General features: G+C 34.1%; 1 protein-coding gene across 2 annotated transcripts in view; it reads left to right on the forward strand.

Annotated features, from left to right (window-relative positions):
• Positions 1–24,765, forward strand: part of LOC111156613 (centlein) — a 288,532-nt gene that overhangs the window by 241,213 nt on the left and 22,554 nt on the right. For both annotated transcript variants that reach the window (XM_022517606.1, XM_022517607.1), the window contains exons 19-23: positions 2,778–2,969; positions 8,937–9,034; positions 10,532–10,658; positions 12,067–12,204; positions 12,791–12,976. In XM_022517606.1, the coding sequence (XP_022373314.1) occupies positions 2,778–2,969; positions 8,937–9,034; positions 10,532–10,658; positions 12,067–12,204; positions 12,791–12,976 (741 nt within the window). The remainder of the gene's footprint in view (positions 1–2,777; positions 2,970–8,936; positions 9,035–10,531; positions 10,659–12,066; positions 12,205–12,790; positions 12,977–24,765) is intronic.

A 24,765-nucleotide genomic window follows, 5' to 3' on the forward strand; every position in this document is an offset into this window, starting at 1 on the left:
ACTAGTTAATCAAAATATGATTTATATTTTAGTAAATTACAAGTCGTGATTTACAGTCTCCATAATTTCAGTATTTCTTCATTTAATAAATTTTGTATTGTTAGAGTAAAGTTAAAATCTCCTATACATGTCTTTTAGAGAACTATATTTATTGGCTTGGTCTTTCCTCTATGAAGGATTTATTAATAGTGTTAGGATCTACTGCTGTGGAAGGAATAGACAGAAATCTAATGGCATACAAGTTTAACAAATGAGAGAAGCTACTGGGACTGTTCATGGGAAGAAAGGAGTCTCATCAAAGTTGAATTTTTTGTTGCCTGAGATTCCACATAGAATTGCAGCCATGAGTTATGTCATACCAAATTACAGTCTTAGAAAGCCTAATTTAGATGCATAGCATTAACTTCAGGATTGATAAATGCTCCAGTGCGTACTCCTTAAGTAAACACTGATAATATTACTTTATTTAAAAAAAGTGTATTTTAATTTATATAGTGATAAACTAATAGAAAGATTGTAAATATGGGCTGAAATCAATGTGTCTTCATAGCACTGTCCATACTACAAATGGGGAGACTTCAATTTTTGGAATCTTTCTTTTGTTTCTTACCATACAGAATGCACTGTTTTTAGATACCTGGGGGAGGAAGGCACAGTCCTCTCTCAAGGACTTACTAGGGTTCATGGTTGAAGTAGGCCCAGTGCTATGGGATCTAAGAGAATGGAGAAGCTACTTGTGAAAGAAAAAGAAGGGACAGAACAGAAGACTTCATAAAGGAGGAAATACTAAGCTGTTCTTCAAGCATGAGTGAGATCTCAGCAGAAGAAAATGCCAAGTGTGGAAATATCAATGTAGAAATGGCAGACAGGTTGGGGGTATGGCCGGCAAGTTTGACTTCAGATGATACTTGTCTGAAACACAAATTGAAGCTAAATTTTAGAGAGCGTTACTGTAACCATAGACATCTGAGCTTTATTCTACTGGGGTAAGAAACCCCTGAAGGGTATTTGAATGAGGGATTAACAGGTCCCTGTTGTTTTAGGAAGTTGTATAAAAGATGGTTTAAAAGTGGAAAGGGTTGTGGGGAGGGGAAGGGCTTTTGCAGTAGTCTGAGTGGGTTAGTGAGAGTCTTCATTAAGAAAGTGGCAGAGGGAGTGAATGTGAGAGAAGTGACATAATTTATAGAACGTGACAATTGGTTGGATATAGACAATAAACAAGGAGAGAGATGGATTCAAGCTTGGAAGATAACCAGGAAGATTTTTTAGGTGTGGGGAAATTATCAGTTTGCTTTTAGATATTAATTATTAGGTACCTTTGATACAATTCATGAATGAATGTTTCCTGAAAATATATAGAACCACACCTTTCCATGATAAATTCAGATATAATCAAGTGGGCACCTGCATGGAGCAGTTGGTGAAGCTTCCAATTCTTGGTCTCAGCTCAGGTCTCAATCTCAACTGTCATGGGATCCAACCCGTAGGCCAGCTGGAGTCTGCTTGGGATTCTCTCTCCCTTCCCTATGCCCCTCCCCGCAAGTGTTTCTCTGCCTCTCAAATAAATAAATAAATATTTTTAAAAATAAGGTCAAATATAATCAGAGATTTTTTTCACCAAAACATACTTTTTATTCTACCAAAACATAATCTAATATCAACTATATCAAGCTCTAGTTTTGAACCCAATATCTGAGATATTCATATTTAACAGTATAGACATATATATATACACAAGTGGGCAATTATTGGTATAGGTCATTAAGAGTTGTGTTTAAATATAGTGTTAATACTTAAATAACTTATGTCCCATATTTATATTACTATACGTGTTGGCTACATCTTTTTCTGTTTCTCATTAGAATTTTTCACTAAGAAAGACTTTTTGCCCCCTGGGAGATTTTAGTACCATTTTGTCTAATTGTTCCTTATGTTAAACTACCATATTATAAGCTTCTCTGGAATAATAAAATCGTACTGCAGTTATCATCTTAAGGAGCTCTGAGTTGTTAGGCCATTACAGCTTGGTGACATTCTGCTGACTGCAGATTGGTGAACGAGAAGGGTCGACATTTACACTATTTCATACAAACATTACCAGTATGTCTTTTAGTAAAATGTTGATGTCATTAAAAATTCAAATGTAAGGAGTTCAGCGCAGTTTTATGTGAACATTACAAAAAGGACTTGGCAACTATCAATCAGATGCATTAGGCTGAGCGAATTTGTTTGCACACTATTTATTTGAACTAAGTCTCTAATAAGCCTCTTTTACTAATTGGACTTAACATTTATGTTACTAAATGAGAAGCGTTTTGGCTGCCATATAGCATGGTAAGACCTACCCAGTGGAATAAACAACTAACATCTGTTATCTTGTCCTGCTCCAGCTTGGCTTTTACCAGTTAAGTACATCAGTCCTGAAGTCAAGGTTATCAAATATGTGAGTCTCTGGCTCAGACATGTGTATGTGAAGTCAAAGAAATAGCACATCATGAGTGAAGACTAGCCGGCCGAAAGATGCTGGATGCAGCCGGCCCATTTTGTTTTAACCTTTACAAACCCTACAACCTTAAGCAAAAACCTTAAGTAGGAGTTATGATTTCTGTAAAGTTTTTATAATAATTATTTTTAGTGTCTGCCTTTTTTTTATAATAATTATTTTTAGAATTAATTTTACTTTTTTCTTTAGCATTAAGATTTTATGCTGATAATTGTTGGGTGAAAAATAATTGCTTTTTATAATACATTTATATTTATTTTCTTTTTGAAAAAAGAAACTAAATTTGGATTTGGCTGGGCTTCGGAGGGAAAAAGAAGACTTGCTGAGGAAATTGGAGTCCTCATCTGAAATCACAAGTTTGGCAGAAGAAGTTTCCCGGGTGATAGTTCCACGGATACAAGTTACATCACTTGGTCCTTCAAGGAGCATGGATTTGGAGATGAAGCAATTGCAGTGTAAACTAAAGGTAATTAGAAATTTTATTACACATGAATACATACATCTTTTCCTCATAGTTCTGGAGTCTACAAGTCCAAGACCAAGATCCTTAAAGACATGTTTATATTGATTCTAATTATGGTATAAATAATTCAAAAGTTATTAATACTATATTTGACCTCATCATTCTCTTTTAGCCTAGCAGTTTCTTATATGGTAACTTACAACACTATCTCTGAGAAAATGACAAGATACAATGGAATCCTGTTAGAAGATGGCAGAAACTAGCCATTGTCATTTCTCTTTCACTACTGAACTCCCCTCTAACCTCCATCCCTCCTTCCACTGAACAGAATTCCTTTCAACCTTTAGTGTATCAACATAAATAGAATTGTTTCCCTCTATACAGTTGCTGCTGTTTTAATTTGGTGTTTGTTGGATGGAGATGAGAAAGGAGGAGGGAAATTATGGAGGGAGAGAGAAACACAGGGCAAAGGTGGTTGGTTTGATAGATTTTAGCAAGTTAAACCTGAGAATTAAGAGTAAAAAGCCGTGTTCCTTTTACTAAGTCCAGGTGAAACTATCAACAACTTAAAAATAAGGCTGACCTTAGTTTAAGTAGAATTACCTTGTAAAAAACAGGATTTGTGATATTTAATTGGAAAGTTCATTTTCATACTGTTTAAAACAAACTCATTTATTCCTCACATACTTAATTATTTTGTTCGGTGGGTTTTGCTAGCTGGGAGCTCTAAGGACACTGTATGTGGGACCATCACTATAATGAGAGTCACTAGAAAGAAAGTTCTAGTTGGAAATGCACAGAGTCCATTAGGAATGGAGTAACTATGACTGCTAAAAGGGCATTAGAATGTTGAATTATCCAACAGATTCACTTGTTTTTAATTCAAAATATGATAGGTGTGCACTCCAAAAGTATCTTTAAATGAAGGGTTACTAAGGAGATAAAATAGGAGGTGAAGTTTAAAGTAAATGAATGTATCATTACTTGAAAATATTTTGCTTTGTTAATAATAGATATACACAGTGGCATTAATTTAGATATTTCCTAAATACCATCTTCTTCAGAGGTTTTATGTGCAGAACTTGCCTCAACCACTACATTTCATAAGTTTAAATGCCTTACATAGCAGAAATATGAGAAAAAAATAGTGGTGCAAGCTTTTGTGCATACATCTCTTCTTAAAATGCATTTGTTTGTGAAAAAGTAGACTAAAACTATTTCAGTGTTAGGTTTCTTACAGAAAAAATCTTTGAGATATTCTTTGATCCTATCTGTATCTACTACAGAAACTTTAATTCACAGTTCTGTAAATTAAGTATTCATGCTCCTAATATAACTTTAGTTTTCACCAAGATAAAATAGAATGTTGGATCCAATAATACCTAATCTGATTTCTTAAATTTTTAAAGTGGTTAATAGCTCTACATTGATTTATATTCTACTTACTTGGTTTTATATACTATGAAATCATCTAACATAACTTTGGAAATAATAGACCCATATCAATATCTGTAAGTTATTTACCTTATAGTTTCCCATGGTGTAAGTTTTCACCCACATATAAATCTCTCTTCACTTTGGAGGAATGTGTGAATCACAAAGATAAAACTGTGAGAATGCCTGGAGCAAGTTAGGTCATACTCCATGTATGTTTGAAGTGAAGTGTCCATATCTAGCCTGGAGTCCTAGGACACTGACCAGGCTACATAGGGACAGAAAGGATAAATCTTTACTTCTGCCTTGTTTCATGTTTTAATATGGAAGTACCTTAGAAGACCTTAAGGTGTATAATACACTCTGTTACTACAAATCTGTTTTGATATTCCATTAATTTGCTAGGTCTCCTCTAACAAAATACCACACACTGCATGGCTTAAGTAATGGAATTTCTTTTCCTCATAGTTCTGCAGTCTACAAGTCCAAGATCTAGGTATCAATAGGTCATAGGTTCTGTCATTAACTTGTACCTCTTATGGTCAGTCCTGCGTCTGTGTTATTTGTGTTTGCTCTCCTCTTCTAATAAGGACACCAGTCATGTCAGGTGAAGGTCCACCCATATGACCTCGTTTTACTGTAATTACTTCTTTAGGGCCTTATCCAAATACAGTCACATCTTGAGGTACTGGGGTTAAGACTTTAACATACAAATTTTGAAGGGACACAATTCAACCCATGGCAGATAACAACTTGCTAACATCATAATTTTCTAAAAAAAAAAAAAAAACTTTCTTGTTGATGTTTTTATGCCTAATTAAGAAGAAACTCATTAGATTTGAATATATTAAAGGTTTACATGATCTTTTTAAATTTTATCCAAGTAATTTTAGTCTTTTCTGTGTAAATTCTTAGGTATACCTCTCAGATACACATGGTGTATTGAGTATCATTTCATTGCTCATATGTATTTTCTGTATCCTCATTTGTACCTCTATTATACATGTTTCTTCAAGGTATCCAACTATATATAGATAGATAACCAAATATTTAGGTATGTACAAATTCCTTCCAGTAGATGGTGTGTGTGTGTGTTATTTATATTTAGTGTATTTATAGTTATTTATAAAATTTGAATTTACTAGTACTTCAGTTTATATTTGTGGTTCTTTGACTTCCTGAGTGTTGAAAGCATTCCTTTGGGGTAGACCAAGTTCTTTTCCAGTTTTCCAGTAAGTCAATAATGAAGCATCATAGCTTTTAAACTACTGTTCCTTTATAGGTAAACTATTGCCAGGCTGGTTCTAAGTCTTTTGCAAATATTAACTCGTTTAAACCTCATTTTTAGGGGTGGCTGGGTGGCTCAGACATTAAGCCTCTACCTTCAGCTCAGGTCATGATCTCAGGGTCCAGGGATCACGACCTGTGTTGGGCTCCCTGTTCAGTGGGGAATCTGCTTCTCCCTTTCCCTCTGCTCCTCCCCACCTCCTTGTGCTCATGGTCACTCGCTCTCTCTCATAAGTAAATAAAAATCTTTAAAAAAAAAACAAACCTCACTTCTGTCCTGTGAGATAAAATCTATTACTCTATTTTACTGTTGAGAAAGCAGAGACACAGGATAAATTAATTGTCCAAGGTCAACTGAGCTACTAAGAGATAGAACCGAAATTAGAACTCAATCCCTCTGACTTCAGAGTCCATGCTTTTACTCAGACACTCTGCAGTTTAAAAACAAACAACAACAAAAACCCACCTTTAATAAACTTAGGCAGGAAAGCTCTAACCACGATGGATTGTTACCATTGTGACATTTTTTAAATAAATGTTTTACTCCAGATTTGAGGTCATGCTGCAGATAAGTATTGTATAGTAGAAATGGAAAATATTAGAGGCCCTGGGTTTTGATCACTCTTTGTGCACTAACTTCTTATGGGACCAGACTGAGGAAATAATTTCTCCAGAGGTCTAAAGCAGGGATACCTTTCTACCCACTTCATAAGGATTTTTAAGGATCAAATGAAATGGCTGTGAGATTTAGAGATTCTGGTAAAAGTATATATCAAGTTGGTGTTGTTTTATTTACTATAATTCAGTAATCCCTCAATTCTCCAGAAGTCAGACTTACAGCATTTTCAGTCACCTAAAATAACAGCCTTAAGTCTAAAAACAGAAAAGAATCAAACAACTACCTTAAAATTCACTTAATTTATTCCACTAAAGATACTGTCAGGCTTCATTTACCACCAGTTACCTTTTATTTTAAATACAGCTCCAATAAGTCTATTTGTTCAACTTCTCAGCAGAAAAGACCTCAAAAGATTAGAAGTAGGCATGTTAAAGGAGCAGACAATTGTTTTTAGGCAGGAATATGAATGGCAAAAGCAAGAATTTTTGGCCAAGGGATTGACAGAGAGAAAAAGAAAATATGAAAATGTTAAGGTAAAAATACAAAATTAGAAAAACAGCAGTCTGGGACCATTAGAGTGTAAGGGTCAGTAGCCATTTATATCATGATAGTTCCAGAAGGCATGACAATATAATGATATAGTGATGACTTACTATAGCAAGTTAACATATATAATTAATACAGTGATACTATTTATAATATAATATCACTATATTGAAGTATCACTATTATAGTGCTTCATGTAAGTATGGATGTTCTTGTTTCTAAGTGAGTGAACAATCATTCCAGAGAGAATTGAAAATTAATGGTAGAAGCAAAAGCTTCAATTATCTGCTAAATTCACTAGTGTGGAATATCTTATTCTGCCAATGCATGTCAAATATGGTAGAAATTTAGATTGCATTACACAATAAAAAAAATTTAACTTGTATTTTACTTATTTAGAGAAAGAGTGAGAGATTGAGGAAGTGGAAAACAGAGGGAGAGGGAGAGAAAGAATTTTAAGCAAGCTCTACTGCAGAGCATGACATGGGACTTGATCCTGCAACCCTGTGATCATGACCTGTGCCGAAATCAAGAGTCAGGCACTTAACTGATGAGCCACCCAGATGTCCCCACTTAAATCAAAATTTTTCACATTCAGTACAGTTGCCATTTTGACATAGTCTTAAATTTTTAAGAAAATTTCCATATTTATTGTAAAAATTAAAAATTATTTCAAATTTTATATTTAGATATGCTGTACCACTGAGATATTTTGAAGTCTGACTAATGAATTTGACTCACATTTACACGATGTGATTAATGGTTTCATCTTTTCAAATTTATATTTCATTTAGTATGATATGGTCAAAGCTGGGAATAGTTCTAACACAAATGATTGTAATTACTAGAAAGATTAGCAAAATAACTGTTTCAAATACTTTTAAAGCTATCACATTTTATTCTACTTATATTAATTTAATATTTAAAAATTTCAACAAATGAATTAATGTATGTTAACACTATCTTTTGGATGAGGAAACTATTAAGTATCAAAAAAAACTAGGTAATATCTCAGATTACATGTTTACTTGGAACTTGAGTCCAAATTAAAAGTTAGGGTTCCTGACACTCCATTTACTACCTCTGGCTCCCCAGCTGTGCAGTCAGCAAATACCACAAAGCTGTTCTGCTTTGAAAAACTGATATTTGTACATAGAAACTTGAAAAATAAGTAGCAGTAGTAATAAATTGAAGTAAGGAAGTATTTAGTATTAGTAAAGTTCCCTATCAGTCACTGTCATACAAATCCTAAAATGCAGCAGCTCAAAACAGTAGCAGTTTATTAATTCTTAAGATCCAGTGGGTTGGACTGGGCAGGTCTTTTGCTTCTGTCTTTTGCGTTCTCTCTTGTGCCTGCTGCATTCTTTTAACTCAAGGATTTATCTGGGCCAGAAGTTCCAAGATAGCCTTACTTACAGCCGATCTGCAGACCCACTGCCTGGGTACCTCCCTACTTCTCCACACAGCCTTTCCTCTGTCTTCCCTGCAAGGTGATCCCAGGCAGTGTTCTGAGAGGGCAAAAGTGCAAGCTGCAAGGGTTGAGGCCCAGGATCTGGTACTTGTGTAATGTCATTTCTGCCACTTTTTTTTTTTTTTTTGGACAAAGCAAATCATGGGCCAGACAGACTGAAAGGGTTGGAAGATGAATCTTACCTCCTAATGGGAGGAGCTGCAGAGCATTTGTGACCATATTTGGTCTGTTTTGGGTTCTTAGTAAACCCACCATTCATTTTAAATGATCTTATTAGCCCATTAAAATACTAAATTAATCACATGCGCATATACATTTTATAAAACAGTCCGTGTTTCTTTCCCATACGTGTATTTTGGGTATGTGCTTTTTACAGTTGTTATACAATGACATTCTTCTGTGGTTTTGGTATGTTACATAAAAATTTTAGTGTACCATAGTACTTCTATTAAAACATATAAAATAAAGCATTTAAAAATAATAAAATGTCCTTCTTAATTACAAGCATAATTTTGCAAATTTAATACTCTTCATGAGAATGGTATTTATTTGTATGCTACATTCCACCAAAGACTGAAAGGTGTATCTGATTTTATGTGTATTTTTAATCTAGAATGCGACTAATGAACTCACTAAACAGTCATCAAATGTGAAGTCTCTGAAATTTGAACTCCTAGCAAAAGAAGAACACATAAAGGAGATGCATGAAAAGTATGTTCTTGATATTTTTATCCATTGTATTTGGTGCCACCTAGTGGTAGTGGACTCTATTAAACATTGCCCCCAAGAAATAATACTGCAAGTTCAAAATGAGGTTTTTCCTTCCTTAGTTCATGTTTAAACCTCAATAAGAAGAAAGTTTAAAGAATATTACCTATAAGCATGGTTGATGGCAGGCTATTTACTATTTTTTATTTAGAGTAAGAATATTTAAAGTTAGATTTTCATTCTTAATTTTGAATATATATAAATTAATTACCTAAAGACTACAAACAGAAAACTTATGAATGTGGTAATTATTTGGACAAAAATATATATGTAGATTGATCTTTTATTGGATTTAATGCCTAAGCTTATAGAGCTAAGGTGGAGAAAAAGGGAAGTTTCACTTGTCTCTAAAAGGAAGATTATAAAAGTTTGTACTTCATGTGTTTATTAGCAGAAAGGGGTTTGAAATGTTCTATCTCACTGAATCAAAATGATTTCCTTTCTATATCTTTTATAGATATATTATTACAGCTTAGGGGTGATTACATGTTTAGATAGAATTCCAGTCTGTTGTTGATAGTTTGAGAAATATATCTATCTACTGTACATACATGTATACCACATTTAAGTGAAGATAACTTAGAAGTGATACTAATAGATGAAACTACTAGACTAAAAGATTGATTAATTTTTTAAACAAAATATCTCCGGGTTTATTTATGAGCCTCAGAAGCAGTCTTGTTTACTATTTAAGAGTGAAGGCTCTAGAGACATATTCTTTGAATCCTGGCTCCTTGACCTGCTAGCTCCGTATTACAGTTTAATAACATTCACTCATAAAATTCTTGTGAGGCTTGAATGACTGTGTGCAGAGCACTTGTAACAGAGCTTGGCACACAGCAGATACACTGCAGATGTTGCCTGTTACTATTCCATAGGACCAGTAGTAGTCGTCATTGCAGCTGCCGTTTCACACAGGTTATCTGTGAAGCTGCACTGATAGGTCAGTTCAGTCATAAATGATATTAAGTTAGAAGATACCATGCCCAAGGTTATTGTGTTTCTGTATGACGGCATGAGATTTTATATTTGTTTATTATTGTATAGAATTGTTTCCTGTCAGTGTTAGGCTTGTTCATGATCTCCAAATTTCAGTTTGATTTTTGATATCAATGCAAGAATATAATTTAGATATAATGATTTTAATTTTTCATAAATTTTGTCAATCTTTCTCAGTTATCCTATTTTTTATGTCTTAATGTATATATAATACTATAATTACCAGTAACAACTGAATTATAAATTTTATAAAAACTCAAAGTATTAATAGTGCAATATTTCTTCTCATGTAATTATCTTATTTGCAATTAATATCAGATAGCATTTAAAAATTAACAGGAGGTATAACACTGGATAGTATGTAAGATTATCATATAATCATATAATCACTGTTAAAGTATTTTCTATCATCTTGATAAAACATCTTTTTTCCCTTTCAAGGATGTCCCGAATGGAGAGGGATATAACCATGAAGAGACATTTGATAGAGGACTTGAAATTTCGACAGAAAGTAAATCTGGAAAGTAATGAGAGTATTAATGAAATGTTAGAAAATCTTGAAAAAAAGGTATCAGCTTTTATGTTCTCTGACGTTGAAAAAAAATCACTGCCCTCTTATTTATTGATACTCTTGAGTATCAGTCTTAATAAATTTATAGAAAATATTCATAAAATATGTATACTGTTACATAATTACGTTACTTGCTCTGAAAGTACATTGTTTTAAAATTCAAGACTCAAATCTCATACATAACATAGCCACACATTCCCTTTATATTTGTGAACATATCATGAGAAGATAATCAATTTTGAATTTAAAAACCTTCGATGTTTCTTTATACAATTTAGAATTATTTATTTGCTTTATTTAGTTTGCTAACATTTATAATGATTGAACGAAGCATGTATTTTTAAATGAAAAAGGTGATAATCAACTACCAGAAGTTCTTTAAAAAATGTACTCACCAAAATTTTTTAAGTGTACTTTTTACTTCTGTACACTTAATTCAGTGTACTTAGAAAGAGAGTTGTATTTAACACAGTTGCATATCTGACCCTAAAGTGGAAATCAGCAATTTGCTGACTAGGAGATTTTTGGGTTTTTTGTTTTGTTTTGTTTTGTTTGTAAGGTGCTATTTGCACAACTCATAAAGCAGCTTGTGCTTTGGCATTCACTAAATGTTATCCACTCCAGAGAGAGCGTCTCCCTTACTTTCCTTGTTGGAAATAAAAATGTAAGTATCTGTTAGCTCAAGTTGATTTAAGAGAGAAAATTTTACATGAGCAAGACAAATGTACATGGATTTTCTTTCTTTCTTCTCCTCCACACATCCACGTATGTTATAATTACTTCCTATAGGGTTTTTTTTTTCAGTGTTATCATTTAAATACTGCTGATTTTCAAACTTTTATTCCAGATATCATTCCAGATATGGTCTTAGAATCTTTTTCTAAGTAATTACATATCTTTAGTGGCATTAAGTGAATAAAGAGAAACTATTTCTTCTTTCAAATGTGTAATTAGTATGTTGCAGCACTTATTTAATTTTATCCTAAAAAGTACATGCTATATGGTTATAACTGAAAGTTACCCATGACTCAGCTTGCTTAAGAATCAGAGACAACCATCCCCTATTTACGGAAGTTTAGGTTGGTAATGAAAGGAAACATAGTTAAAATTAGTACTGTATTATTAGGCAGACCACACATACCAGCATTCATACCTTTTTGTGCATTTTTCATTTTTTAATGATTTAAGGGTTTTCATCTCATTTGTGATATGAGTGCTACAAACCTTATACTTGAATTTTATATCATGTATTTTTAAACTTTTATTTATTTAAATTTGATATCATTTATGAGAGAATAAAGAAATTAGACTTATTCATGAATTCATTTGGTTTCTGTTTAAAAAAATGGAGTTTATGACTAGGATGCCTTAACCGATAATAGTTACCTTTACGCTTTTGCTGTAGGTGAAGACACTAACTGAAGAATGTTCCAACAAGAAGGTATCAATTGATTCACTAAAGCAGAGACTCAGTGTTGCTGTGAAAGAGAAGTCACAGTATGAACAGATGTATCAAAAAACTAAAGAGGAATTAGAAAAAAAGGTATACTTTTTGGATGTGTTAGCTTTAGAAATGGCATGTTATCGTATCTTTTTAATTTTTAAAGTCCTCATTTTTTTTCTCCCCAAAACTATTATGAGCAACTTAATTATTTCAGATAATTGCAAAGTACATTTCTATCTCTACAGGAAACAGAATTTGTTTAATACTAAAGGTAGTGCTGTATTAGAGAAACAGATTTTGTGTCTTGATAATGTGTTTAAATGAACACTATTGTTAAGAACTGGCCTAAGTGGCTATAAATTTTTGGACCCACCTAACCTTATAAACTAACTAAATATTTCTATTTGATTTGTGAGATCTTTTGGTCTAAAATAGCTTCCATGTTTTTAATGATATCTTTGTAATTTTTAGAAATATAAATAACTTTGATGATAAATATATGAGAATATGTGCACAGGATATTTTATTGAAAATAAATGAAAACAACCATCCATTTTAACCAAATGAAAATAAATACATACAGAAAGAGAATCATGAAACCATTTTTTTACCTGACATGTATACCTAACTCTTCTCAATATGTTTGTGAATGATTTTCTATTCTGTGATCACTGGTCTTCTGCAGGATGTCAAGCTTAGTGTCCTAGTATCAAAAATAAGCGAGACCGAAACTGCAATGGCAGAGATTGAAACGGCGGCGTCTAAGCATCTTCAAGGATTAGCACTGCAAAGTGAGCAGGCCCTGGAAGGTGCACAGAAGAAGTTGTTGTTAGCCAATGAGAAAGTGGAAGAGTTCACCATCTTTGTAAAGGTTTGAATTACTTGTAGTTTACTAACTGTACTGTATTTCAGGAAAATGGTGACCTCCTTGAGATGATGTAGGAACACTTTGAAGTTTCTGCTTTTTGAAACCACAAAGCATCTTCTCCTACCCTACTTGCCACAGTGTTCAAAATTTATCTAGAAAAGGTCTGGTTTTACAGTTTGAGTTTAAATTTTTCCACCCTATTTTTAATATTCCTAATATCAATTCAGTTATGAATCATAATAATCTTGTAATCAAGACAGGTTTTAAGATGAAAAACTTAAGTCATTTATATACTCTATTCTTTTGAAAATCCAGCAAGAACAACCAGAAACTTGCCCCAGATTTACTGAAGCTCAGAGACATCTGAACCCCAGTCCATAGCCTATTAGACATGGAATGGATAGAGAAATGGTAAATGACTTAGCAGAACAAAAGGAAGACAAATCAAAGTGCCTGCAAAGGCTGTACTTACTGTCTAGAAATTATCTGACAGATGAGGAAGCCCAGAGAGTCTGTCATTGACTACACAAGGAACCACGATGCGGGGGAAGGGCAGAGCCAAGTGGTTTGTTCTAAAGTCCTTCTAAGGAGCATTTTCGGCATCTGGAATGTGCTTTTGCCCCAATACTCAGACAGTATTCCTCCCTTAACTCTTCTGGGAAAATCAAGGAGGAACAGCTCTGGTTTCAGAGTTATTAGGCACTATGGACCAGGAATCTGGTGCTTGCTCTGCTCCTTTAGTCACACCGTGAGTTGTTGATACCTCTTTTTGGTGCCTTTTATCCCGTCTCATATTATAGCTAGCGAATGGATCTCTTACCGCCAGGTAGATGATGAGTTTCTTAAAGTGAAGGACAGTGTTTTATCAATCTCCACCTCCACAGGTACCTTGCAGAATAGTCCGCATGTGGTCATGATCACTAATTAATCAAACTATATTTCCATTAGAAATATGAAATTTTAATGTAGTTCTTTGGCCTTTCAAAATAAGCACCAAAACAATGTGATTATGGCGGGAAAGTCTCTCTTTACCTTCTCTCTTTTCTCCTGAAATCAGTGTTCTGTTTTGTTTTGTTTGTTAGCAATCTTTGATGAGATTGAGTTACTTGTGCTACTTGATGGCATGCATGACTAAGAACTGGCATATCATATACCACAAAGCTGTAGTAATCAAAACAGTATGCTACTGGCACAAAAATAGACACATAGATCAGTGAAACAGCAAGGAAAGCACAGAAATAAACCTGCAATTACATGGTTAATTAATCTTTGAAAAAGGAGGCAAGAATATGCAATGGAAAAAGCCAGTCCCTTCAAGAAATGGTGTGGGGAAAATTGTACAACTACATGCAGAAGAATGTAACTGGGTGACCACTTTCTTACACCATGCACAAAAACAAACTAAAAATGGATTAAGGACCTAAAGGTGAGACCTAAAACCATAGAAATCCTAGAAGACAACATAGGCAGTAATTTCTCTGGTATCAGCCATAGCAGTGTTTTTCTAGATATGTTTCCTGAAGCAAAAGCAAAAATAAACTGTTGGGACTACATCAAAATAAGTTTCTGCACAGCAAAAGAATCAACAAAACTAAAAGACAACCATTAGAATGGGGAAGATATTTGCAAATGATATCTGATAAAGGGTTCATATCCAAAATATATAAAGAACTTATAAAACTCAACACCCCCAAAACAAATAACCCAATTAAAAAATGAGCATGAGACATGAACAGACATTTCTCCAAAGAAGACATACAGATGGCCAGAAGGCACATGAAAAGATGTCTCATCATCACTAATCATCAGGAAGATGCAAATCAAAACCACAATGCAGCGTCATCTCACACCTGTCAGAATGGCTGAAATCAAAAACACAACAAGTGTTGGCGAGGATGTGGAGAAAAGGAACCGTTTTGCAGTTTGGGTGGGAATGCAAACCAGTGTAACCATTGTGGAAGACAGTATGGTGGTTCCACAAAAAATTAAAAATAGAACTACCCTATAATCCAGCAGTCTTACAACTGGGTATTTACCCAAAAATATGAAAATACTAATTTGCAAAGATCTATGTACCCCTATGTTTATTGCAACCATATTTATAATAGCCAAATCATGGAAGCAGCCCAAGTGTCCATCAGTGGATGAATAGACAAAGAAGATGTAGCACATATTTATACAATGGACTGTTACTGAGCCACAAAAACGAATGAGATAGTGACATTTGCAACAACATGGATGGATATAGAGTATAATGCTAAGCGAAGTCCATCAAAGGAAGACAAATACCATATGATTTCATTCACATGAGTAATTTAAGAAACAAAACAAGTGAACAGAGAGAAAAAGAGACATACCAAAAAACAGATTTTTAACTGTAGAGAACAAGCAGATGGTTACCAGAGGGGAAGTGGGTGGGAGGATGGATGAAATAGGACAAGGGGATTAAGAGTACCCTTATGATAAGCATTCAGTAATATATAGAATTGTTGAATCACTATATTATAGGCCTGAAACTAATATGACACTGTATGTTAACTATGCTGGAATTAAAATTGAAAGAAACTGACATAACACAGCAGTAGAAATTTATTTCAATATATGAAATATTTTCAATCCATGGAATTTTTATAAAGTGAAATTTTAAACTACAGAATCACATAACATCACTACTTACTGTCTCCTTTCCCGAATAAACCCCGTTATTTGAATCACTCAATTAAATTTGCCACATATATATATGTGTGTATGTGCATATTCTAAAATATATTATTTTATATATATTAATATATTAGTGTTATCAAATCAGTTTTTTTTCTGGTTTCTCTCTCTAGATTGGTAGGTAGTTTGGCATCTCCTAAGCCCCCAGTAGAGACTTCTCTGCTCAACATAGAGTATTTTTAAATCCACTTACCTCCATAGGTATTGATCTTATTTATAAGAAATAACATTCCTGAGCTTATAGATTGAATATAAGATGGCAGATAACTGGATCTTATGTATAATGTCATATTCTTCATTCCTCTAAAAATAGGAGCTTATGACATTTTATGCCATGTTAGTAGTACCCCATTTAGAACAAATCCCTTACTTTGTTTCTTTGGAAATTATAGATACCTTGGGAATTTTCTCATTTTAAAAATATCTACAAAATGAATGGAATAAAACATTTTTTCTGTTTTATCTCTTTTAACAAAGGTTTCGATGGATATAAAGCCAAACCAATAAACCTTGCCTCAGAGGAACCCAAATAATTGCAGAGTATTAATTTTAGTGAACGTAATTTACCTTTTTCAGATTTAAAGATGTTGTTTCTTCCAAATACTTGTTGAATAGTCTCACTCTTTAATTTCTGATAGCACTCTCATTGAATATTGTCATTACTCGTGATGTAAAACCATTTTTATTATGACTTTTAGCTTCATAAGCCTTTGTTCTTTGTTTTCTATTCAGATTAGTGTTTTGTTTGTTACAGTTTTAGCCAAGATATAAAATATGAAATACATAATTATAAGATTTATTTAAATGCCAATTATTGTTTTTTTCTGAAATATTCTCTGAATGTGTCCTTTTGATTTTTTATTTATTTTTTAAGATTTTATTTATTTATCTGACAGAGAGAGACACAAAGTTAGAGAAGAAACAAAAACAGGGGGAGAGGGAAAGAAAGAAGCAGGCTTCCTGCTGAGCAGAGAGCCCAATGCAGGGCTTGATCCCACGACCCCGGGATCATGACCTGAACCAAAGGCAGATGCTTAACGACTGAGCCACCCAGGTGCCCCAGAATGTGTCCTTCTTAAAAAGAATTGATAACCAAAAGTTTTAAAAATAGAAAAATGAATTTTATAATTACATATCTGATTATTATAGACGATGAAGTTTCATGACCTTCATGATAATATAATGGGTATACTTCATCACAGAAAATAATTTGGCAAAAATTATCCTTTAAAAAGCAAGGTTTTCATTTTTGTCCAAGGATTTGAATGATATTTAATGATTAATTTCTAATTGTTGAAGAGTGACATACTAATCCTTCGTATTTTTCACCAACAATGATGTAGAGTATAAATGTCTCAATAGATAAATTGAGAAGTGCTGTGGTTTCATGTCATTGTAATTTGAGTAACATATTAAAGATTATATAATAGGAAAAAATAAAAGAGATCGATAAGCCATTTTTAGTACTCTTTCAGAAACTTTCCATTTAGTTTCCATTTGGTATTGGAGTACCTATCTTAGAATCAACTGATTTTATTGCCTTTGAATAAGATGCATAATTTAGGGCCCTAAATTTATTGCATCAAAGTCTTGGTGAGGGTGGGGCCCAATAAGCTGAATTTAACAAGTTAAGTGATTATTATGCATAATACAGTTTTTAAAACACTTCCTTCAATTGTTTTTATCAACTGAATCTATATATGAGTTGGTGTTTAGTCAAAGCCTAATGGTAATTTGAAATTTGTTTTTCTTCACTGTGATTTAGAGCCAGTATGTAGTTGATACTGGCACTATTTCTGCTGCTTAATCCATTTTTCTAATAAAGGGCAACCAGCAACTAATGGCAAACCAGAAACATTGGCAAAGACTGGACATTTGGCTCTGAGGAATGAGATGACTACCATCCCACACTTCCTAGGCCGTGTGGAAATGCCGAGGAGCCACTATCTGAGGCTATATACCGTCAGTGACTTCCTAAATCTTTACTGTGCTAGAGCTCAGCTTTTGGAATATTTAACACCTTTCACAGTTTGACACCATCGTGCCTAGAATCTAATCTTCCCACTACTCTCCAACTTTCCCCCATACTGTGTTCATTCCTGCCTTCGCACACATTCTCCTTCCCACTGAACACGTTGTCATTCATTATCCCCAAAGCACTGGCACTGGCATGTTAATAAGACTCATTCAGTTCTCAAGGATTTTATTTTAATAAATAAATTTCATATTTAATATAAATTTCATATTTATATAAATATAAATTTAATATTTATTTAATAAGTAAAATTGAAATTTAATGATTTTATATCTGGCTCAAGAATGGTACTAGACAGGGGTGCCTGGGTGGCTCAGTGGGTTAGAGCCTCTGCCTTCGGCTCAGGTCGTGATCTCGGGGTCCTGGGATTGAGCCCCACGTAGGGCTCTCTGTGCAGTGGGGAGCCTGCTTCCCTCTCTCTCTCTCTGCCTGCTTCTCTGCCTACTTGTGATCTCTCTCTTTCTCTGTTGAATAAATAAATAAAATTAAAAAACAAAAAAAAGAATGGTACTAGACACATAATCACTGATTAGATTGAAAACTCTGTGAAGGCAAGAGCTGGGCACATTCCTTAAAGAACATAAAGAATGTGCACAGTTCCTACATGGAACATTGTGATCACCAGGACTCATTCTGTACAGAGCTTATTAGGGTATCATGTAAACAGAAGTACTTAATAAATATTATTACTAGTATTAATAGCAATAATGTTTGTTCTGGCCCTGTTGTGGAATCTGTGTTCCCTTTAGTCTATGCATTTTTCACAGGGCACAACCAGATTAGAGAAGAGGTGGAGTGACCATCTGTTCTAGATCTAGTCTTGAATATGGAATTTTGCCCGGGGGTGAAATCAAGCGCTTTGAGCATGTGGGCTGGGTGTATGTGGCGGAGCTGAGACTTTAAATCCTCCTAGTAACTGAATAAAACACACGAGGGAAATTCCTAGAAGTATTTGCTCAGTTTGATTGAGCCCTGATACAGGCTTGTTAATGTGCTTATATGTGTGAGTCATGCCAGATTCTAGCTTCTCAGTGGTTTTTGTTAGCTCTGAAATAAATATCAGCCAAAGAACAACATTTAGCTGGAAGCTTAAATCATTTAATTACCAATATGTGCTTGCTTTGGAAAGATTTAGTAAGATGTTTTGGGCATATAAATTTCTTGCTTCTTTAATGAGAACATTTGTGGAGCACTATAATTTTATTTTTATATGTACAGTTTGTTAATACTTAGGCACTGATCTACTCTCTTAATTATGATTTTTTCTGTTCTCTTTTCCCAACTTAAATGAGATAGAATTGACATATCACACTGTATAATTTAAGGTGTACAGTGTGATGATGTGGTATATGCTTATATTGTGACATGTTTACCATAATAAAGTTAGTTAACACAACCATCACACCTCACATAATTACCATTTTGTTGTTGTTGTTGTTCTTATGGTAAAGAAATTTAATATCTACTCTTATAGCAACTTTCAAGTATACAATACAGTTTTGTTAACTGTAGTCACTATGCTGTACATTACACCCTGGAATTTATTTTTCTTACAACTGGTGGTCTGTACCCTTTGACCAGTGTCTCCTTCCTCCACCCCTCAGCCCCTGGAATCTGCTGTTCAACTCTTCTGTGTCTATGAATTCAGCTTTTTTAGATTGCACAGGTAAGAAGCATCATATGGTATTTGTATTTCTCTGTCTGACTAATTTCACTCAGTATAGTGCTCTCAAGATCCATTCATGTTGTCACAGATGGCAAGATTTCCTCCTTTTTATGGCTCTATAGTATTCCATTGCATATGCATATGCAATGGAGTATTATAGATGGAAGAAAAAATATATATGAAATATATGAATGAAAGAAAATATATATATGATATACACACACACATACATACATACATACATACATACATATATAATGTTTTCTTTCATCTATTCATCCATCCATCAATGGACCCTGAACCCTGAGGTTGTTTTCATGTCTTGGCTATTGTGAAGAATGCTGCAGTGAATATGAGAAGGCAGATGTTTCTTTCAGATCCTGTTTTCATTTTCTTTGGCTATATTCCCAGAAGTGAACTTACTACATATATGGTAGTTCTAATTTTTTAAGGACCTCTATATTTTTTTCCATAATGGCTGTACCGATTTACATTCCCACCAAGCATGCAGAGGATTCCCTTTTGGTTCCATCCTTGCCAACATTTGTTATCTCTTACCTATTTGGTAATAGCCATTCTAACAGGTGTGAAGTGATACCTCATTGTGATTTTGGTTTGCGTTTTCCTAATGGTTGTTGGGACTGAGTACCTTTTTATGTACTTGTTGGCCATTTGTATGCATTCTTTGGCAAAATGCTTATTCTGATCCTTTGCCCATTTTAAATTGGATTGTTTGGATTTTTGTTATTTAGTTGTATAAAGTTTAAAATTGGGAAGTATGATGCCTCAAGTTTTGTTCTTTCTCAAGATTGCTCTGACTATTCAGTCTTTTGTAGTTCCATATAAATTTTGAGATTTTTTTTTAATTTGTGAAAAAATGCTATTGGGATTTCGATAAGGATGCCATTGACTCTAAAGATGGCTTTGGGTAGTATGGCCATTTTAACAATATTAATTCTTCATATCCATGAGTATGGGTTATCTTTCCATTTATTCACATTTTCTTCAGTTTCTTTCATCAATGTCTGATAGTTTTCAGTGTATAGATATTTCACTTTCTAGGTTAAATTTATTACTTAGATTTTATTGTTTGGGGCTGCTATTGGAGATGGGATTATTTTCTTTATTTTTTTTTAAAGATTTTATTTATTTATCTAACAGAGATCACAAGTAGGCAGAGAGGCAGGCAGAGAGAGACGGGGGAAGAAAGCTCCCTACTGAGTAGAGAGCCCGACGTGGGGCTCAGTCCCAGGACCCCAAGACCATGACCGAAGCCAAAGGCAAAGGCTTTAACCCACTGAGCCACCCAGGCGCCTCTATTTTCTTTATTTTTTAATCAATGTTTTGTTGTTAGTGTATAGAAACACAACTAATTTTTAAATGTTGATTTCGTATCCTACAACGTACTGAATTTGTTGGTTAGTTTTGATGATGTTTTGGTGGAGTCTTTAGAATTTTCTATATATAATATCATGTCATGGGCAAATCAAGACTTTTTTACTTCTTCCTTTCTGATTTGGATGTCTTTTATTTCTTTTTGTTCCTTAATTGGTCTAGCTAAGACTTCCAGTACTGTGTTGAATAGGAGTGGTGACAGTGGCATCCTTGTCTTGTTACCAATCTTAGAGGGAAAGCTTTCAGCCTTCCATTGTTGAGTATGATTTTAGCTATGGGCTTGTCATATAGGACCTTTATTATGTTGAGGTATGTTCCTTCTATACCCACTTTGTTGAGAATTTTTATCATGACAGGATGTTGAATTTTGTTAAATGCTTCTTCTGCATCTACTGGGATGATTGTATGATTTTTGTCCTTCATTCATTTAATGTAGTATGTCACATTTATTGATCTTCATATGTTGACCCAACCTTGCATCCCAAGGATAGATCCCACCTGATCATGTGGTATGACCTTTTTAAAGTACTGTGAAAATTTGTGCAGGAGAAATGCAGTGGTTAAATCTTCAGGGAGGCAAGAGGGCTATCCTGGTCATTGGTTTCCTCAGCAGCAAAAACTGATGAGGTCCTCTGCAGGACAGGCCACTGTGAACTGAGGTTGCTCCTGCTTGCATGGCTGACACTGGTACCCCTAGCTCTTCTTCCTGGTTCCAAGCCATCTCTGAACATCTCAGTTGAGCCAGTCTCTGGGTGAGATGAAATTGCAGCAGGTCCTTCATGCAGTGCATCAGAAGTCTGGGGAAGCTGGTTGCTCACCTTACTCTTTCTTCTCCAGGGAGGGGAAGGAATTGTCGAAACTTGGAGTTCCCTCTCTGTATTGAGCCACACCAGCCTGGGTGATAGGCTGATACAAGCAAAGTGAAGCTGTCCTTTTATTTCTTTTTTTTTTTTTTTTTAATTTTTTTTAGAGAGAGAGATCACAAGTAGATGGAGAGGCAGGCAGAGAGAGAGAGAGAGAGAGGGAAGCAGGCTCCCTGCTGAGCAGAGAGCCTGATGCGGGACTCGATCCCAGGACCCTGAGATCATGACCTGAGCCAAAGGCAGCGGCTTAACCCACTGAGCCACCCAGGCGCCCCTGTCCTTTTCTTTTATGTTTGTTTATTTTCAGGTTTTTGTCCCACTGTGTTTTGGGACTTTAAAAGGAAGGCATATGCCCTCTCCTTCTCCTTTCCTTGATATTACTGGCAAGAATTTAGTTATGGTGGTGAGCCATCTTAGACTATTGAGACAAAAGCAATATCGACTTAGGAATGAGACACAGATGCCTCTTTCATTGCTACTATTAATATTTGTTCTACAGATTCTTGTAAATGCAAATACACAAGAAAAATTTATAATTATGGGATAATACAACCAAAATGTGATTGTCAGTCACATGTTTTTAGACACAAATAGTCTAAGAGAATCAACTCATGAACTACTATAACTAACCAGATAATTCAGCAATAAGGTCTAAACAAGGTCAACAAACAAAATAAAGTGGACTTTACAAGTAATAATATATTTTAGAATGCTATTTTTAAATTTCTGTTTACATGAATAAAACATGACTCTTAAATACCCAGAAATAAATCTTTCAGGAAATGCAAGAAACCTGTAAAGCAGACTAAAAAACACTAAAAGCCATAAAACAGAACTAAGTAAATGGAAGTAAGTATTGTTTTCTGAATGGGAAGAATCAATACTGTATATATGAGAATTTATTCCAAAGTTAATCTAAATGGCAGTGCAGTCCTAGATACTGACAAATTGATTCCAAAAGAATAGCTGAAAAGTAGGAATAAAAATGACTGATGAAAAAGAACGAACAGAGAGAGGAAGATTTTCCCTAACAAACACCAAAACATGCTATAGGGTTATGGTAAATAAAACATCATGATTACTGTAGAAATAGATGAATAGAACATTAGACAGGATAGAATTCCATCATTTCACATTCCCACCAATAGTGCACAAAGGTTCCAATTTCTCCACGTTCTTGCCAACACTTGTTATTTTCTGTATTTTTGATAGTAGCCGCCCTAATATTCATGAGGTAACATCTCAATGTATGAACTTTTTAAATTTTTTATTCAATTTATTTAATCTAGACAAAGAAAAACAGTTCACACAATTTTCCTCTCCTGCCCATCCCCTCCCCCCCCACCTCATGAAACCACCATTCTGTTCTCTGTATCTATGAGCTTGGTTTGGTTTTGCTTAGTTTCCACACATGAGATCATACGGTATTTGTCTTTTTCTCTCTGACTTCTTTCATTTAGCATAATGCTCTCAAGGTCCATCCATGTTGTCACAAATGGCAAGATTTCACTTTTTTAAATAGATGAATAGTATTCTATTGTGTATATATACACCGAAATTTCTTTGTCTACTCATCTATCAATAGACATGTAGATTGTTTCCACATCTCAGCTATGCTAAATAATGCTGAATTGAATGTAGGGGCACATAGATCTTTTCAAAATAGTGTTTTTGTTTCCTTTGGATATATATCCAGAAGTGGGATTGTTGGATCATGTGGTAGTTCTCTTTTTAATCTTTTGAGGAACTTCCATACTGTTGTCCATAGTGGTTGTACCAATTTAAACTCACACCAGCAGTACATAGGGGTACCTTTTTCTTCATATCCTCACCAACCCTTATTTCTTGTCTTTTTGATAGTGGACATTCTATTGGCTATGAGGTGATATCTCATTTTGGTTTTGATTTATATTTCCCTGATGATTAATGATGTTGAGCATGTTTTAATGTACCTATTGGACATCTGCATATCTTCTTTGGAAAAAGGCCTATTCAGGTCCTCTGCCTAATTTTTAATCAGATTGGTTTGTGTTAAGTTGTATGAGTTCTTTGTGTATTTTGAATATTAGCCCTTATCAGATATGATTTCCAAATATTTTCTCCCATTCAAGAGGTTGCCTTTTCATTTTGTTTATGTTTTCCTTTGCTGTGCAGAAGTTTGTTAGTTTGAGGTAGTCCCACTTAAACACTTTTGGTGTCAGAATTTAAAAAAAAATCATCAAAACCTATGTTAAGGAGCGTATTGCCTATGTTTTCTCCTTAAAGTGTTATGGTTCAGGTCTTAACTTCGCGTCTTTAATCCATTTTCAGTTAATTTTTGTGTATGGTGTTAGATAGTGGTTGGGTTTCATTCTTCTGCATACGGCTGTCCAATTTTCCCAACACCATTTATTGAAGAGACTATCGCTTCTCCAGTTTTATTCTTATCTCTCATCATAAATTAATTGACCGGGTATTTATGGGTTTATTTTGGGGATCTATATTTCATTCCATTGAACTGTGTGTCGGTTTTATGCCAATACCATATTGCTTTGATTACTGTAATTTTGTAATATAATTTTGAATCAGGGAACATGATATTTCCACCTTTGTTCTTTTTTCTCAAGATTTGCTTTGACTATTTGGAATCTTTTGCAGTTCAATGCAAATTTTAGGATTGTTCTGTTTCTGTGAAAAATGCTATTGAAAGTTTGATTGGGATTGCACTGAATCTATACAATGGCTAGTGTGGACATTTTAACAGTATTAATTTTTCCAATCCATGGAATCCAAACCATGAAATATCTATCCATCTATTTGTATCTTCTTCAATTTATTTCATTAATGTCATACAGTTTTCAATGTATAAGTCTTTCACTTTATTCATTAAATATATTCCTAGGTATTTTATTCTTTTTGATGCACTTATAAATGGGATTTTTTCATAATTTTTCTTTCTTATACTTCATTATTAGTGTAAACAACAGTGACTGGTTTTTGTGTATTGATTTTGTATCCTACAACTTTACTGAATTTGTTGGTCAGTTCTTTTTTTTTTTTTAAGATTTTTTTATTTATTCATTTGACAGATAGAGATCACAAGTAGGTAGAGAGACAGGCAGAGAGAGAGGAG

Source organism: Enhydra lutris, unplaced genomic scaffold (assembly GCF_002288905.1).
Source record: "Enhydra lutris kenyoni isolate GAN:26980312 unplaced genomic scaffold, ASM228890v2 scaffoldscaffold47, whole genome shotgun sequence".
Taxonomy (NCBI): Eukaryota; Metazoa; Chordata; class Mammalia; order Carnivora; family Mustelidae; genus Enhydra; species Enhydra lutris.